Raw genomic sequence first — 19,541 nt, 5'->3', positions numbered from 1 at the left:
TGGTTTTTCGGTACAGTTCGATTTTTTCAGTTTTTCATTGATTTTAAATCGAACCGAACTGAAAATCAAAATTTCTTAAATTTCAAAACCACACCACACCGAATATCAAAAAAAACCGCATCGATTTATTTTGTTCTGTTTGGTAACCGAAAAATCAAACCAAACTTACACCTCCAATGAAAGAGTATTAGAGTGTTGCCAACTCAACTTCTCCAATAAACTTTATTGTGCCATCTGAAAAGAATATCTCTTCACATTAAATTATATTATTAATATATTATATTTTTATATTTTTATAATTAAAATTAATTTATATAGATTATTGAGAATATAAAATGATCCTAAGTATTTGAATGAATATTATTTTATTATTTAGATATAATTTTTTTTCAATCTGATCAAATGTAAAAGAAAAATTATTTTCATACATTCGATTCCACGCAAGGTGCGAATCTTCGACAAACGCCTGCTTAAAAACAATAGTTAATTGAACAAAGCAATTATTATTTGTAAATTGCTGATAATTGGAGTTACAATGGGTGTTTAGCTTTCTTAAGAAAGAGAAAATAAGAAACACCGGTCAATAGCTTGTCTTGATGATTAGTGGCTCTTATATATAGAAGTATCGATATGAGGTCAATTTTTGATGAACACGGCGCTATTGAAACATTGAAACTAACAGAATCTCACATCCAGCAAGCCGTATAACAAGCAACTAGCACGCAGGGATTGCCAGCGTGGAGATCAGGACACGAGCCAAACCTAGTGTGATTTGTTTATATGGATGAACCAATTTGATCCCTCCCATGGAGATTATATCCATCAGAATATTACATGCCTAGTGATGAATGAAGAACAGCATGTAGATCTTCTTAGTCCAGCCTGTGCGAGAATTTGTAAACAGCAACCTTGGTGCAATTCTGTGAACCCCTATTTTAGTTCTCTCTCTCTCTCTCTCTCTCTCTCTCCCAGATTTAGGTCATTCATCAAGTTAAGAAAGCCATGCATGTCTGATGAAAGCTCCTTCATGGATAACTGCAATTAAATGTCATCTGAAAACCCCCATGCCTAGCTTCTCTTCTACAGTCTTTATGTCATAGTTCGTTTCCTTCTCTATGTAAAATATCCATTGATGCCTCACGTAAAGCTCTGTTCATGCGGAATTGAAAAATAACTATGGACAATTAAGGGATGCATTGTAAATAATTGATGCTCGTAAGATGAAAAGTGCCCAATCCAGCCAAAAAGAAAAAGGTGCCAAAGAAATTACATCCTGCATACCAAGGAGGTTGCTAAACAAGGCGTGCACTTAGTTCATCATGTGACATGTTTAATCCCGATCAAACTATTACGGAATAATAAGTCTGCATTCAATCTTGCAGCGTACCTCAATTAGAAATCCATGACGTCAGATAACAGATGGAGAGTGCAGGGGTGCTTAACAAGTCCATAGTTACCGAGATGGTATAAAAGCACAAGGTTATCGCCTCGGTTACTCTGACACTTGATCAAAGCATGATATATTTCCAGCAGTCATAAAGAAACAATCTCTTTTCTTGAGGCAGCATGTAGTCAAGAAGCATCATTGAATGATCAACACATATGGAAACAGAAAAAAAATAAAAAATAATAAACATAACAAAGCTTTACTGCAGCTGACCACTCACAGACCCTCCCCGATAGCTCGTGCAAGGAAACAAAGCCATCCCATAGGCATCTTAAAAGAGCTCTTCAGAGTTGAATTTGTTCCAAGCTTCCTGTTTAATACCACGATGAGAATATACATCAGAAATGAAGAGATTGTATAACATTCAGCACAAATGAACACTTGCTCAATTTCAACACAACGGTTAAGATTACCTTTGATCACTTGCCCATTTTCAGAATCATTAAATGGTGTAACAATCACAAAACATAAAGGCCAGAATGAGACAAACTATACTCAAGCACATGGACCAAGTTTCAAAGATTACATGGTTACAGCATGATTGTTACAGAAGCACATGTTTTCAGTTGGATTGCAGTCAGCCAGCTAATTGTTTAATCAAAGTTTGTTTCCCAGTTCCCATAACCATTTTGCTAGCTTATACCCTGAAAAATTTACCCAGAAACAAGATGTTTTGGTCAAAGCTCATTCAAATATGTAGCAGATCAGTTGGCCTATTTTTGTACTTTCAGCTGTATCAATTCAGTTTCAGTTCAACTAGATTCAGCCGAAACACTTCCTATTTCAGATCACGGCCTAATTATTGTGCCGAGGATGAAATAAATAAGACATTTTAGAAGCACAATAAAATGTCTCACTGCAATACTCTGATTCACACTATTAAAAAGCCAAAATGTTTTTACCAAAATTGTAAGTTTGTAACCCATGGCTTATACCATAAAAATAAGTTGAATATTCATGACAGACTCCATGGTAGTTCCCCTATTCGGCCAAAGCATTCAGACTACGGTTTTCATCTCTTCAGGTTGCAAATCAGTGTCATGGAAAGATGAAATCAGCGGATTGTTTGAGAAAACCAAAGGTCTTATTTAGACCAGGAAAAAAAAAAAAAAAACTTCTATACCCAGTCTACTGAATTAGTAGACAAGCATTTAACTCAGTGATGCACGTAAACCTGCGAAAATATGATGGCTGTCATCATTTAGCAAGCAGTTCTGGAAATTGAACTTGCACTCAAGTTGGGAGTAAATACTAGGGAAACATCCAGCACTGCCTTCTGCTTTCTGAAAGCACTTTTTGAGAAAACTAATGCGAAAGTTCCTCCAACAGAAGCACTTCTCATATTTCACTTAGTGGTAAGCATATGTTGCAAGAGAACTCTATAGAAGCAACAATAAAGAGAAGGTATGATATACATAAATAAAAAAGCAAGTGTGGATGGGTCAAGAGGGGGCTTTGTCTGGCATAAATCAGACCTGACCTCCATGGGGCATGAGTTAGACATAATATCACCCATTTACATAACTTGAATACATGCTGCTCCAGCTGAGGCCGGTTCCAATAGAATTTTATTGGTCTAACTTAGAGCATAACAGTAATCAGATCAATTCACTATCTTTGCAAGATATGGGAGATCTAGCAAAGTATTGGGTAAAAGAAACAGATTGCAAGGAAGCAATATTAGGGTAATTATAAGGGACTCTCTTTAGAGAAAAGCTCAAAACAACATACTCAAAATGCATCAAGAAATTATTTATGCCTTCACGGATAATTCTGGATATTAGTTGAGTTTAAGATTTACAGAAGAAAAGCAATTTGTTGTCCCAGTGTAATTTGAGCTTTGCTGGTACAAAGAAGAAAATGGCATGGATTCTTCCATAAGAGGAAATTTAGTGGAGCCAAAACCAGGGTTCCAATGATTGAAAACTTGAAACACGGTGGTAGAAACCCAGGGTTTTTTCATTTAAGCACATTGACTGATACAACTAGAAACATGATAATTATGCTGAAGCCCATTCTTGGAAAGGTTCTAACAAGACAGAGAGGGGGCAGGGGCTTCATTGAGGAGCGTCCGGAATAAGAATTTGAATGTACCTCATGTGGCTATCTCATGCACCAAAATACATGTACAGATGATCTGATCATGATATTAATTTACTTCATTCAGATAATATGGAAGTAATATTTGGAAAAAAAAGACTAATGAGTTTCCAAGCCCAATCAGCTTTCCAAGATTTTTTCAAGAACATCTGGTAAATCGTCTCGCTCAAAGAGTACCAAATCTTCTTTTAAAGGGCAAACTTCCTCAGGACTGGGACCTAACCTCCACTTTTCTTGTTACTAGGACCAAAAATCAATTCAGTCGTCAAGATTTCTGCCTCGTCGCCCGTTATAAATCAAGTTTTAGATTTTGACTCAAATGTTGCCACAAACACACAGCATGCATGAATGTACAGTGTTAGGAAAATTCTTCTAGATAATAGCTCGATCATTCAAGATTGATTGGATTTTGACTCAAATGTTGCCACAAACACACAGCATGCATGAATATGCATGTACAATGTTTTCCATGTTGTATGTATGTATGTATCCATGCATGAATATGTGTACATTGGTACAAGGGGTATACCAAGCATCAATTTACTACATGTGTAGGTCCATCACAATGAATTAAAAATAACATTACTCTTTTCTGATACGTAAGCAAGGCACATGGTATTGACTTTGGTATGATTCCTGGTACCCAACTCGTACAATGTTGGTACAATTTGGTTCTCGGTACCAATACTCAGTATTCGGGGCATACTGAGTATCAGTTTACCACAAGTATGCGGGGTATGGACTCGCATACTCTGGCTTCACACACCATGTATGTCACAACGACTGGTTATCATAGATTCCTTTAACACCCAATAATTTGCATATTCATTTAGTAAGCAGTATGAAAAACAATAACAACTCGAACAACATTGTTGCTTGATGACTGCAAAAAAAAAAAAAAGGGGGGGGGGCTAACCTGTACGAAAATTAACCATAATTGAATAGATACCTTTAGGAGATCAAAAACCTTCTCGGCGATATACTTTTGTTGAAGGTTTGCACCCTTTTGCTGCACCTTATCAGGATGGATGCATAAGGTTGCTTTCCGATAAACCTTTTTCACCGCAGCAGCAGTAATTAAATCAGTCAGAGATACAGGCTGCCAGCCACATTCAGGCCAAAGCACCTGCTTGCAGTTTGCAACACAGACAAGATTACTTAGTGGATGATACCTGACAGGCAAACAGTTTAACTTCCCATGACCAAGCAAAATTAAAGTCTAGCTTCCCCCTTTTGTAAAAACAATTTCCAATAGGAGAAAACAGAAGGAACTAGAAATGCATCCTTATAAATTTCAATTTATGAATTAATTAGTCCTTTAGTGATAGCAAAAAGCTAATCCCTTCCCATGTGGAATGACATATATTGCACAACACCTCCTCCATTCCAAACTTTTATCAATTTAAGGGCCTATTTGGATGATTGGGCCCAAAATCCCAAATTATTCCTGCTGAGGCCTTTTTTTCTTCCTATAAGATTTGAGCTGGCCCACTCTAAAGACTCGGTATTTGGGAATATAAGCCTAGCCCAAGCCAATTTTTCCTAATTGCACTAGCCCAACCCATGAATCCTATGGGATTTTGGGCCTAATCATCCAAACAGGCCCTAAGTAATATATCTTCATGTGCAGGCACCTAGTACATGTGGTACATTTGCAGAGCGGCACAAATAACAAGCCACACATTTCATCAAATTTGAACAATGATAGAAATATGCTTAAATGTATTTTCACTTTTGAGAAGCCAATCGGAGAAACACTTAAAGTCTAACTCAGATAATCATGTCCACATTGCCAGATATATGCCAAAAACATATTTGCATGTGTTCCATATTGCAAACCACAAAGAATCAGGAGAGAAGACTAAATTGTTTATGTCTTGCACATGGTAGAATTATGACACAGTTAGCTTTTTTTTTCTTTTTTGGCTCCTTTTCTTATTCAATGTTCCATTGCTCAGCAGGTCACAGCGGCTTAAAGGATAGAGCAGGAGAATAGTCAAAAGTGGAAACTTCAACATTCTCTTTTTAATGCATCCACAATCATCCCCTTGCTTCTCAATCATGGCTCTTGATCCATCCATTGCGCCCCCCCCTCCCCACAACAAAAAAATAAAATAAAATAAAATAAAAGAAAGAGAAAAGAAAAGAAAAAAAAAACTCCCCATTAAAAATCAACAGCAGTAGCAGCCAAATCATTTTCCATCCATCAGGCGAGCTCCATAATCATTTCCTCCTAGACATGATGGCCAAGAAGTAAAAGAAGAACCTAGCGAAATGCTCCCATGATGAATATGTCTTAAAAACCATACAGGTGACAAGTCATATATCAGGCTCCTTAAAATAAAGTTCAAAAAATAAAAAATAAATAGGAAAGATGAGGAGAGATGGCCATGGTAACTGGTGTTAATCCCCCACACAAGTTTGGCTTCCTAAGAGCCTTTTTTACATGCATTGTCAAGGCATGTAGGATATGCTGTAGTTGTCTATCAATGTAGCCATATATCAGGCAGTATAAAAAGGAGAAGCTAGCAAATGCTCTTACAGATGGATCTATCTTCAGAATCATACTCGTGACCAGCCATATATCAGGTTCCTTAAAAAGTAAAATTTAAAAGGAAAGATGAGGAGAGGTGGCCTTAGTAACTGACATTAATCCAACTCACAAGTTTGGCTTCCTGGGAGCCTTCTCTCACAAGCATGGTAAAGGTGGGAAGGATGTGTGGAAGTTTGTCTATAACTCCTCATAAAGGGGGTAAAAGCTCTAGAAAGTTTCTTTTCCATACATACACCAAGGAGGTATTTAAAGGGGATGTTGGCTATTATTGGGATCGAAACAGGTAATACCTCCAAAAGAATTATCTTTTTATCATTTAACAGAGAAATAAGTGAAGTGTGAAAGAAATACCTTTCCATTGTTCAAGAAAGAGACAAGTGAAAGAGCTCTAGCACACTCTTCTGTAGAAGGACAACTCTTCCTTCACAGCGAGAACCTAATAGGGGTTTTCTTCATTCGGCTTGCATGGGAAGGGATGAAAATAAAGAGGCACCCATCATTGGTGCCCCAATAGGCACCATCACAAATACACACTCCCATCATTGTAAGTAATGAAGAAGTACTTTTATCTTACCATCGTTCAGCTACAGTTTGCAATATTATAAGATGCTTGCAAAGTGCTAGTAGATTTATTTTCAAAATAAACCTAGAGCACCAATGAAGCTTAATCTATAAAAGGAAGACCATTCATCTTGTAATCAGCATATTTAGATTTGACCATTCCTATAATCAGCATATGTAGAATTTTTATTGATAGAAATCGAGTTTTTTTCTTCTTCAAAAATTGCATTTCTGAAATGCCAAACTTCTCTGGTTCAGTAATTTCTCCACAGCATTGAATTAGAATCTGATCAAGACTGAAATATACTCTTTTTCAGGCAAGTTTTCTTGAGATCACCCGCTTCACAAGATTGTTTCTTCATAGGTAAAATTTATGAACTTCAATTTCAATTTGGGAACTTATCCAAAATAATAACAGGAAGAATGTTGTTTTAGCAATCTCCAGGTTATATGAGTGAGGATTTGGTTCAAACTAGTTTATTATTATTATTATTATTATTATTACCATTACCATTACCATTACCATTACCATTACCATCATCATCATCATCATCATCATTATTATTATTATATATATATATAACTTTGACCTTAATGAACCATGGTAATCTTAACCAGTATTCTGCATGTTAATTATAGATAAGCTCACTACTAACTGCTAGTATTCAGGAAGATGTACCATGGTGTCTTCTGCAAGTGATATTGTGTTGCTTGGGAAGCAAAAACGAGGTGGGGAGAGAGAAGACTAAAAACTAAACTGTATCGATGGAAGAAAGCTTAAGAAGAGATTAAAAATCCATAAAACAAGATTAGGGTGTACAAAATGCAATTTTAGTGAGAAAGACAAAGTTCCCATTAAGGTTGATTGATTATAAGATACCACAAAGTGACTGTTTTTATTATATAGGATCCACTATACAAAACAATGAAGAGACAAATGAATATATGAAGGTGTGTGACAAAATTAGAGTTAGCTGGCATGCTTCTAGGGTACATGATGAAATACCTGGGTGAATTAAAGAAAAATTTTCTAGAATGAAAATAGATCCTGCAATGTCGCATGCCCCAAAAAGTAGGACCAAAGAAAAAATAAGTTTAAGAGTTGATGAGCCAAGAATGTTGAGGTGGATGTGTAGTAAACAAGCATAGAGTGAGAATGACTATATTAGAAGGGATGTGGTAATTGCACGAATCAAGGACATAGTGCCGGAGAAATGATTGAAATGGAATAGGCATGTGTAACAAAGAAATTGAGGGGCTTCAATAAGAAGTTTGATGTAGAAAAAGGCCTAAGGTTACATGGATGGAATAAGAGAGGATAGGGAAAAGCTTGAATTGACATCAAAGGTAGCTAAACAAGAATGCTTCATGAACAAGAATCTATAAAGCTGACTCTAAGTAATTGGACACAGTTGGATTGCTATGGTAGAAAAGAAAATGCAAGATACATAAACTTAGATCTTTTCTTCAAGTTTTCCTACATACAAGGGTCAAGCACCATTCAAAAAAGACTATGAATGCAATATGAAAGTTTGGTCATTGGAGTGAAAGGTCTACAATAAGCAGGTAGAAAAATAACCATCAATCGATGTCCTTAAAAGATGAAAAAAACCACATGTGACAAGGAGGCAGCTAGGTAACCAACTAGAATCTAGGTGCTAGGCAGGTAGACCAAAAATCATATATTCAAAAAAGTTAATTAAAATAAGGAAAAAATCTAAAAAAACAAAGCTATACTCCAAAAAATGAAACACATCATATTAAATAAGATGCAGTACATTGATCCGAAATAAAAAATTGGAAAAAAAACTCTGGTGCTGATTCAAAAGTTGATCTCATCCTCCAAAAGATGAACCACGGCGAAGGTGGTTGTTTATTAAAAATATCATTTTGGGCGAGGAATAGTCAATATGCACTTATGCAGTCATTAAGGATGAAGGCAAATACACATGTATGTTTATCAATGTTTGGGGAGTGCGCTGGAATACATTTGAACATCTCATCATAGGTTCAATGCATCCTATTATTAATAATAAATATTCAGCAGCACCTTATCGGTTTAACACTTTAACCCATTATTATTAATATTTAGCAGCACCTGTCTCTCTCTACAAATGTATCTTATTTATAACCTTAAACTACACCTTATCGGTTTAGATTGGTGTTAGTTTGACAAGGCAAAGTTTCATCTTTAATAAAATGACAATTATGCTACCAATTCTCAACCTAATAACATCCCTCTACAAATGTTGGCAAATTCATAGTCTAGGCTATTAAGAAGGGCATCATGTGATAAATGGAAGACAAATTTTTCAGAAGTAATTAACTTTCAAGTAATGATTGCAAAAAAGAAAGAAATGAGGAATAATTGACATGTGGCTATTACCAATTCAGAAAGGCATCTGCAAGTTACAGAGAAGATAAATTGATGGGTGATGACCAGGGGAACAACATTGGAAGCATGCATTGATATATATTTAATGGAGTGGAAATGTGCAGTATGCTGAGTGTTCGGATTCCTGAACGTGAATCAATAACCGATAACAGTCATCAGCCTTTACAATAAGACTTCATGGCATGGTTAGCTCTTTTCTAGGCTCTAAGATTTTAAAGGATGTTGAGGCCAATGTGTGAGAATTTGATAGAGCTGAAATCAGAACATAAAGGACATTTAGGAGTGGCACCAATTGGAGTTACAATTTGAGATAACATGGCTATCTGCAACATATGCAAAGATGAGGTAGGCCTATAATCTTGGTGATTTAAAAAAGAAAAAAGTGTAGAGTCAAGACAAATTGGATGAACCGAGAATTGACCAGAAAATGGTTTTTTTACATAACTCAGCCTTATGATAAAAGCACTAGCAAAGTAGGGCACATAAAAAGATGGATTAAGGCTTGTTATTTTTGTACAATTGTTATATATAAAGGTCTTGCTACTCTATTTTTGTTTTAGCGTTACAAACTCAATTTTTTGAAATTAATAGTGTGCAGTTCATGGGCTACTACCATAAACAGGAACAACTTGAAAGGAAAACAAAAATCAGAGTGAATTCAGAGATCATTCGAGCAGTTAATAATGAACATGAGACAAATAGAAAGGATGCATTAAACAAACTAGTCAATTAGGTGTCCCAAGTTACTGGCAACAGATTGTAGAATCATGGTAATCTTTCTGCTGAAGGTATCATCCTATATAAGTGATGTCAGATTGCATAAGTTCGAACAAAGTAACTAAAATTCTGAAACCAGTGAATCAGCAGCAACTGCAATAGTCACATGCCATCGTCAAAAGAGCATCCTCAGGACTTCACCAAAGATAGTAAGCACTGCTACTGCAGTCTAGCATGCAATTCCATCCAAACAAAAATCAATATCTAGGTTGTAAAACACCAAACAAAAAAGAACAGATCACAACCAATTACGAGTGCAAGCATCAGAATCTGGGATGCCAAAAAAAATTTGTTTGGGGTGGAGGTAGTGGGAAGTAGGTGAGTTTAGCAACACAAAACAATCGAGAAACATCAGCAACAAAGTCAACCAAATTTATAAAAACAAAGAAAACAGGCTCACATATTGCAATGTCGATAGCAAGGCACGTAAATTGCCCTCTTTCCCTGCAGACCACCGTTTTATCTCAACATCCAGTGTTTCAGCGATCCTCTGAAAACAGCATAGAGCAGCATTAGAGGAAATAGCAACTTACATGACAGATAAAAGGTCTTCAGAGCAAGAACATATATCAAATGTAATTATAACTGAAATGATCCTTTTGTATGCATAATTTGAATGCAAATAAATGTGAAAATTAACTGCTTCATTTAGGACTAGAGGACTTACATGTCTCTCTGCCTGCTCCCTCTGAGTTTGCAAATCACGCTCATTCTTCTCAGCCAGAGCTTTTGCCTGGACAAACATAGTTAGTCAAGCCAGAATTATAATATCTAAAGAGTATAGAATTCTTGTTCAACCATCAGTGATGAGTGCAAGTGCCGATTGTCAGTTTTAAGCAGTACAATATAGACAAAAACAACATTACCGCACGCTCAAGTGTTCTTTGATGTCTTTCAAATCTAGCTTTTCTTCTTTCTTCACTCTCTCCCTCAATTTCTTGAAATTCTCCAGATGATGAAGGGGCTTTAAAAAAATTAGCAATAATAAAATGTTAGTCGAATCATGATGGCATAAATTAATGCTAGTTGCACCAAAAGAATACTACCTCCAAAAATGGAACTCAAGTCATCCGTAATATTTGTTGTAGATGATGCCTTTTTCATGGTGGATGAGGAACCAGAAGATGTCCTCCAGGGTGCATTAGAACTGCCCTTGCCTTGAGCTTGAGTGTCAAACATGGTCTCCTGAAACATCAGGGCAGTTAGTGATAACCTGCTTAAATCACAGTGGATATGTTGACAAATTGAACATAAGTTCTCACCGAGGAAGTAGCCCTTTGTTTTGGTGCACTATTTGCTCGAGCACCCATACTAAAGAATGACTCAAGATCATTTTCGGTCTTGTTCTGTTTTTCTCTGGCAGCAGCAGCAGCCCTTTCACGAGCTTCAGCATGAGCTCTATCTACTGCTGCTCTTTCAGCTCTCATCCGTGCTTCTGCTGCAGCTCTCTCCACAGCAGCCCTTTCAGCTGCAGCCTTCTCTCTAGCTTCTGCAGAAGCCCTCTCCTTTGCTGCAGCAGCCTTTTCCCTGGCTTCAGCAGCAGTCCTCTCAGCTCTCTGCCTTGCCTCTGCTGCAGCTCTTTCACGTGCTTCAGCCGCTGCCCTCTGTACTGCAGCTCTCTCAGCACGCTGACGGGCTTCAGCTGCTGCCTTCTCATAAGCGGCCCTCTCAGCTTTTGCACGGGCTTCAGCAGCTGCCCTTTCCCGTGCTTCTCTTGTAGCCCTTTCCACAGCTTGCCTTGCTCTTTCCCTTTCCCTCTCAAGTGCTAGTTCTCTCTCCCTTTCAAGTCTCTTTTGCTCCTTCTCCTCCCTTTCCTTCTGTTCCCTTTCACAATCATGTCTTTCTTGTTTTTCTTTATCTTCTATTTCCTGGGAATCTGACTTAGCTTTTTCATCTTTTTCTTGCTGTGCTCGTTCTCTCCCCCTTACCTCCCTAGCATGTTTAATCTTTGCCTCAGCTCTATTCATAGCCTCCTTCATAGCAGCTGCAGATGCTGCTGCAGCTGAATTCGTGTCACTTTCTCCTTCATTGGTGAATACTTCTTCATGATCATGAGCATACGTTTGAGGCTTTCCCATGGCAAAATCTTCTAATTCATCTATTGGGGATACACTAGATTTCTTTCCTGAATCTTTAGGATAAGGATAGCTTTGACGAGACTGTGAAAAAGGTTCATTTTCCCTTCTTTTGGTATTTGCTCCAAAGGGTGCTTGTTTGATGACAAGTGGAGGAGGAGGTCTCGAAGGTGGAGGAGCAGTTGTAGGTAGTGTAGAGAGAGGAATTTCATTAACTGTAAGCCATCGATCACTTGTTCTTTCCAAATGGTCATCAGATTTTGGAGATTGGTCTGCCATGGCATTTCTTTCATGTGTATCTGATTTAGTTGGTTGCATTTTAGGAGTGATATTTTCAAAAGCATCCATTGAAGATCGTTGAGGTGGCTCTTTTCCAAAACGATGCCTAGGGCTCGTACCCTGGACATTATTTTGGGGGTTCTCATCCTGGTTGTCGTTCATCTCACTTGTATATGAAGGCATTGAATTTGAGAAGCCATCAAACACATTAGCATCATCAAAAATTGCTCCTCTAGCAGAAGAAGCTCCAGTTTTTGTGCTTCTAGAATTGGTAGTCCTACTAATATGTTCCAAAGGGTCATTGAACAACCCAGAGGATGAATTTGCTGAGGTTGATGTTGTTTCAAAAACAGCAAAAGGATCTTCTGAAGTACTGGCAGTTGGTTTAGCTTTTTGTTGATTAGTCTCTGGAATCTCCCTGCAAACAAACGATAACATCTAAGGCAAGAATATAAATGGTTAAGTATGAATGGTTTAAATAACTAGAACACTGCAACCCCCCCCACCACCAAAAAAGAAAAAAAAAAAAAAACTGAGGATACATTAAATGACGAGTTCTACCAAATAAACAGCATTTTCGGAGTATATTTTCCACATGGCTGGCCAACAAGCTTGGGAGGAGGGAAAGAACTAACACAGAACCAAGAATATTCATGCACACCAGATGAAAATGTGAAATGCAAAGATAAAGTATATATCTCCATACAGTCACAAGCAGATGAAGATATGTCAGGATATAAAAAGGAAAAATGGTTTACCTTAAATAAAGATCTTAACTATTAAAACAAATTTTGTTAAGCACTCACGTTGTACAACATAGCAATACCCATGCTGCTGTCAGTATAAGCGCATCAAGATAGGCAACATAGTTGACCAGTAGCCTGTGCCAACAAACAATGAATGCTTTCCTAGTTGAGGAGAAATTAACTTGGAAGTGTGACATACCCTCTGTTCGGTATGATGAATAGATGGAAGGATGGATGGATGGAGGAAAGGATGGATGGAAATCCATCCATCCTCTCATATATTTGATGAAACATAGAAGAATAGGTGGAAACGATTCCCTCTGTTTAGTATAAAAGGAATGAGAGAAAAGATGGATGATATTTGTATAACATTTTTACTAAACTATCCTTTAATAAAAATATTATTATTATCAATTTATAATACTTAGTTATACTAAAGAAGTAAACAATGTATAAATGTATAATCTTTATAATCTATAATTATATAAAAAAATTATATAAATATTTAATTTAATACATGTTTTATAAATTAATTATTAATGAATTAATTATACAAATAATTAATTTATAATTTAGTTTAAATAGCTAATTAACAATATACAAATAGTTAATTAAAAATAGTAAATACAAATAGAGAAATAGAAAATAATCTAATTATTTAATTATAATACTAAAATTAAAATAATGACTAATAAAATTTAATAGAATATGATTAATAGTATATTAAAAAATATATATAAACAATATGAATAAAAAGGTGAAGAGTATTATAGTTTTATCAAAAAATAATAAATGAGGAATAATTTTGTCAATACAAAAGTCCATCCTTCAATGCTCCATCCATCCTTCATCCCTTCATCCTCTCAATTTGGAAGGATGCAAATTGATGGACTAGGTGGATAGGCAATCCCTCTTTTTTCATCCATCTTCTCCGTAACTTTTTGAATCAAACAGTAGATAGAGCCCATTTATCCTTCCAATCCCATCCATCCACCCTCTCATGACCCCAACACCAAACACAGGATTACACTCTGAAAAGTTGAAAGCAAACACTAATTTAAAAAATTCATGCCTTTTTCCTCGAAATGGGTTAGTTACATAGCATACCTCTAAATCCAGTCAGCTATAGAGTTCAACCAAAAGTCTACAAGACTCCACTAAATGAATAAGCAAACCCTTACAAGCAACTCACAACTCGTCATCATCACCTAAGTATTGGTGACAAGTCCTGGTTGGGAGAGAAAAACCATGCAATCTATAAAGCTAGTTGGCAACTGGCTGTTAAAAGGCCTAAAATTATGATTGCAGTTTAAACTCATGTTACTTAGAAGAAATCCTCTAACATCCTCATCAAACTGTAAAAATTATAGATGAAGAGAAAAGATGGCAAGAGATTGGCATACTGAACCTTTTTCATTGAATTGATGCAGCATTTCATGTAAGGTTGAAATTAATAACAATAGATAATCCATAAAACCCTCCAATTATTGATTTGAACCCTTAATCCTTTTTACAATTAATATTTAAAACAAGTGGGGAAAAAATGCAGTTGAACCCTCCAAGAATGAGGCATGATCCAAAAGCCAACTAAAGGTATAAGCCTGGTTATTTGATTTAGATGAGTCATGACCAAAATATAATCAACAAAGCTTAATCACAGGTATCTAGGGACAATGCCTCGGAACAATCTTTATTCTTCATTCAAATAAAGTGGTGTCACTAATCACGATACATATAAGATGATTTGTAGATTATCCCAACACATATAAGAAATACTAAAAGTAGAATAAAAGCAAGTAGTTCAAAAAAAAAAAAAAAAAGAAGAAGATGGCAATAACAACACAAGTTATAATTTGTAGCCAAGAAACGATCTTGAGGACCTTTAACATGTAAACCAAGGTTCAAAGTTTTGAATAAAATGAATCAGTTTTGGCTAAAACCAAAGTCATGGCCAATTTGAAACTAACTGGGTTGAGTCTAATGTTCCGTGGTTTTGTCCAGTTTCAACCAAAATTGACTCAAATTGGTTATGAACAATCTTTTTGTTCATTTACTGATGCATTAGCATTATTTGAGGGTGACCTCTCCATTCCTCTTGGCCATTTATGTCATTTTTTGATCCATTTAAAAATAAAGGTGGCTAACTATCATCAAATGTAGTAATGTTCTTTTTTTTTTTTTTCTTTTCTTTTCATTTTTTGTTTTGAGGGGTGAGGGAAGAATGGGAGGGAATACCACCCAAGGAAAATTATAAAAAGTCCATGTATTTGACAATGCACCATGAACACAAAACCTCCTCCAAGGAGAAGAGGGGGCACTACCTAGTTCACCAAGATCCAATATGAAATTTGGGATTTTGTAGAAACTTTAAGAATTCGGCAGTATGGTTCTAAAAAACATAAGCAAGCATATGACAGACACATCGGATTCAACAGTGTCAATTTTATGCAACCAGGAGATAGTGTAACAATCCAGAGGAAAAAAAAAAAGATAAACAGAATTTTTCAGATCTTCCTTTTTTTGTTGGAATGGTTCAAGATTCGACATAGTGTGTGTATTGCAATATACAATGCTCAAAATTTGCCTACAATGACATAGGAAAAACGCATGAGTTGCTCACATGCATATTCTATAAATACATGAATGTAAACACTTTTCAATTACAGTTTCTGAGTAGCTACAGAAAATACATAGACATATCCTCAACCTGTAGAATAAACATTTGGTACAAACAATCACATCAAAGACTTCAAAAACTACACAAATACGGAAACTGCACTTTTTAATAACTCCAACAAAAATAAACACCAATGGAAAATTGAAAATGTATATGTGTGGGTGTGTGTGTCAGCATTGATTGTATACACACTTCACTCTGTCACTTTGTCATGCAGCATATTTGTTACTAGATTCATGTGCATACCAATATTGATTTACATGGTATGTTGATGCATACCCCGTAAGATACAAAAGAATGTACATAATGTTGGTTAGGACTCAACATGATACATGATGTATGATACATTTTACAAATCGGAAAGTTTGTACCTTGTCTTTAAAAAGAATAAAATATAATAAAAGCAATAACGTAGAAGATTTGAAAAGGTAGAGCTAAACTGAAAACTTTTTTCTAACTTTTAAACATTCCAATACCTTTGGAAGCAAAGAGATAACTTAGCAAAATTGGGATGACATTTGGTCGACAACTAATACATTTACCATTGCTCATAGCTCAAAATAGCACACAAAATGAAAGCAGGAAACAGAGTGAAATTGCAGCTAGCAACGGGCTTGACAATATGAATCAATGGATTATGTTTTCAATATGCCATCAGCTTGTCCTTCTTTAAGAAAACACCGTTTCTCTAAGGCAACTTTTCAGTTCCTAAAAAGCACTCAGAAAATAGGGCAATGAAAGAAAAAACAGAAAATTAATAACAACCAGCCTAAATCCTCCCATTTATTACCTCAAACCATTATTTAGGAACAAATATTTAAGGAGAAAAACAAGCAGTTAAAAAGGCTAATTGGATCCATGTTTAAACAGAATCGGATTGAGATAATGCTCACGAGAGAAAAATTCTAATATCAAATTTTCATTAGAAGAATGTATGTTCGATAAGGATAATTAGTATCGAACATTGGTCTATGGGTGCAACATTGGAAAAGATAGTCCGACAAGAGCACCAAAAATTTCAACATTTACAACAGAATAGGAACACCGAGAGAGATCACTGATCGAGCAAAGATTGTACCTTTTATGCGGAGGACTGCTTCCACCGAATCCAGGTATAAGCTCCTCAAATCCAGACAAGTCCTGATCTTTCTGCTCCCCAGATCTCTTATCATTCGCACCCTTTGACTCCGGCATTGCCTTCCCAAGATTCTCAAGAAGATCATCATACGGAGGTGAGGATACGTGATTGGATCCGGCAGACATCGAGGTGAAGACATCATCATACTTGACCGACGAGTTCTTCATGCCCGGAACCCCATCAAAAATATCATCATCATAGACGGGCTTATCATACACCGGCAATGACGACGACGTCGCCGGCTTCGCCCCGGAATCCTTGAAACCCTCGAAAATGGAGTCCAAAGGAGGGGAGGTAGCGGAGCCCGAGCGGCCATGGGAGGTGGAGTTCGAGTAACTGGGGGGACCGCCGAAGACGTCGTCGTAGGCCGGAGGGCTCCGGTTGTCGGAGATTCCGACGCCGTGATCCCCGAAGAGGGAATCGCCGGTGGAATTCCAGCCGGATCTTGACTTGTTCCAGGAGGTGGAGGCAGCGGAGGATCGAGTGGATCCGGTCCCAAGATTGACACCTCCAACGGAGGCGGCCTTGGAGGCGGCCATGGGGGCGTTCTTGCCCTGGGGCCGGAAGCCGAAGTCCCGGGCCAGGAGGCCAGGGAACTCATCCATGGTCTGTGGGAGAGGCGACGGCGGATCGGAAAGGAGATCGAGCTGGATGGGCGGATATCTCGGCGCGGGGCTTCGATAGCGGCGGAGCTCCGGCGATCGGCGACGAGGGAGAGAAGTCCACAGAGGTGGGGGGCCGGAGAGAGTGCGAGCCCGAGAGACCGCGGTTTGGCGTGGTGAAGACGGGGATTAAACTTTTGGCTCTCGAAGTGGGCCCCGGTCGAAAGAGAGGAGAAGACGCCTTGTATTTTGGCGCGGGACCCACTGGAGATGGGCTGTTGTGATTCGTGGGGCAAGAAATTTGATGTTTGGAGTTGTGTACTGAAAATTTTTTGATTAAGGAGGGAGAGCACTGCTGAGTGCTTGATTAATGTAATGCATTTGGGATCCCGACATGGAAACATGGCATAGGAGGATGATTAAATGACTAATCTAAGTAGGATACAGGATTTGGGTGTCTCCTTCTCCACACGATGGCATGAGCTAGCCAAGGAATCGATTATTTCTCATGTTTATTTGACTTTAATATCACCGGTTCGTACCTTTTTTGCTCCCTGGGTAGAAATAACTTTGGTGGTACATGGTACCGCTTCAAAGAAAAATATTACTTTTATGACTCTTAAAAAGGAAAAAAAAAATTCAAAGAGCATACATACATATATGTATGCTATGCATGTCTCTGTTCTCCTCAACTTTGCCTCTCCTTGCATGTACCATTTTATTTTGAAAATATTCAATAAAATTTTTGATATGACATTTTTGTTGTAATATGATCTTTTCATCTGTCTGTATCAATTAGGTACCGAAAGATTATATTTCTAATCAAATCAAATTATTTCTTTCGGTCTACAGCATTGGAATAGTCATTTCTTTTTATGCACACATATATACATGCATGCATACATATGTATGTGTATGTGCATGTATGTATGTATGTGTATACACTCTTCAATTTTGCCCCTTCTTACATGAACCATTTATCTTGAAAATATTCAATGAAATTTTTGATATGACATTTTTGTTACAATATAATCCATCCATCCATCTATATCAACTAGGTACCAAGGGATTGTATTTCTAATCGAATGGAATTATTTAGAGCAGTCTATAGCATTGGAATGGTTATTTATTTTTTCCTTTTGGTAGAAAATTTGATAAAATATATACTTTATATTGCTCTTTTGAATATTTTTCATAATTTTACTATTTTATATAAGTAAAATATATTAATTAGTTTGATGAGTTCCATATATTTTTTGCATCCTTTATTAATTTTTTATCAAAAATTTCTAAAAGAATACATGATTTATGATCATTGTATATTTATTCCACTATTAAAAGTAGTGTAGAATGTTGATCCATGATAATTAAAATAAAAATTTATCAATAGCTATGCGTATTTTTTTCCTTCTACAGAAGTTAAAAGTAAAATATATTTTACTTTATTCTTTCAAAAATTTGAACTTTATTATTTAAATGATAGATTGGTATATTTTGTTTATTTTAGAATAAAATTGATATCTTTTGGTTTTTTCAAGTATTAAAAATTAAAAGTATCAAAAAATAAAATGAAGTATATTTAATTTTCTATCAAATTAAAAAGAATTTTGTGTAGCTATTGATAAGTTTTTGTTCTAACTATTTTCATTTAAATGGATCTACACTATACACTACTTATTAATATTTTAATAGAAATTTAATATATAACAGAGAGGAATATTTAGAACTAATAGAACCATGTATCTTTTAATTGCTCTAGATAGTAAAACTTGAAAATATACAAAATAATAAATAAAATATATGTTTTTATCATTTATTTAAAAGGGGAGATATATATTTCAAATATTATGAGCTAGAAGCAATAATTTGATTCAATCAGTATAAGTAAAATAAATCATCATTTTAAGCCATCTTCAAATGTTGACCTGGTGGTTAAGATGTTTCTGTTTTATCTGATGGTTAGGATTTAATTAGCTTTCAAGTAATAGTTTTGTTTTGTTTCTAGGGCCCATTCTATGAGGATAAAGTATCATTTTATAAATTTAATAATACTTTTATGGTAATTTAATGGTGCCATCTAATATAGAGTGATGGTAGGGGACAGTGTACAATCAATCTAAAAGTTACTACGTAAATTACAAGTTTCTAGGGCTAAACACATAATTAATAAGGTGTGCATGCAAAAATTTC

The 19,541-nt window shown here is 36.2% G+C and overlaps 1 protein-coding gene across 2 annotated transcripts; it reads right to left on the bottom strand.

Moving 5' to 3' along the window:
• Positions 1-1,504: 1,504 nt before the first annotated feature.
• LOC105039846 (auxilin-related protein 2) lies at positions 1,505-17,531 on the bottom strand. 2 transcript variants are annotated; one of them, XM_010916147.4, is made up of 8 exons: positions 16,690-17,531; positions 11,097-12,606; positions 10,881-11,019; positions 10,701-10,798; positions 10,502-10,567; positions 10,235-10,324; positions 4,497-4,673; positions 1,505-1,757 (listed from the first exon to the last, which is right to left on the bottom strand). In XM_010916147.4, exons 1-8 carry the CDS (start codon positions 17,352-17,354, stop codon positions 1,719-1,721), a joined length of 2,784 nt encoding a protein of 927 aa, XP_010914449.1. In that variant the 5' UTR covers positions 17,355-17,531; the 3' UTR covers positions 1,505-1,718. The 2 variants fall into 2 exon arrangements, with proteins under 2 accessions (XP_010914449.1, XP_010914450.1); XM_010916148.3 differs by lacking the exon at positions 4,497-4,673 and having other exon boundaries at positions 16,690-17,515.
• Between the last annotated feature and the right edge of the window lie 2,010 nt (positions 17,532-19,541).

Source organism: Elaeis guineensis, chromosome 1 (assembly GCF_000442705.2).
Source record: "Elaeis guineensis isolate ETL-2024a chromosome 1, EG11, whole genome shotgun sequence".
In the NCBI taxonomy this organism is placed as follows: Eukaryota; Viridiplantae; Streptophyta; class Magnoliopsida; order Arecales; family Arecaceae; genus Elaeis; species Elaeis guineensis.
This window is presented reverse-complemented; position numbering and strand designations above follow the sequence as displayed.

Excerpts from the sequence above, each read along its gene's own strand:
- LOC105039846 (XM_010916147.4), bottom strand. The coding sequence starts at position 17,354 with ATGGATGAGTTCCCTGGCCTCCTGGCCCGGGACTTCGGCTTCCGGCCC. Across the intron at positions 10,799-10,880 it reads CTTGAGTTCCATTTTTGGAG|CCCCTTCATCATCTGGAGAA; the intron begins GTAGTATTCTTT and ends ATTTTTTTAAAG. Across the intron at positions 1,758-4,496 it reads AGGTTTTTGATCTCCTAAAG|GAAGCTTGGAACAAATTCAA; the intron begins GTATCTATTCAA and ends GGTATTAAACAG.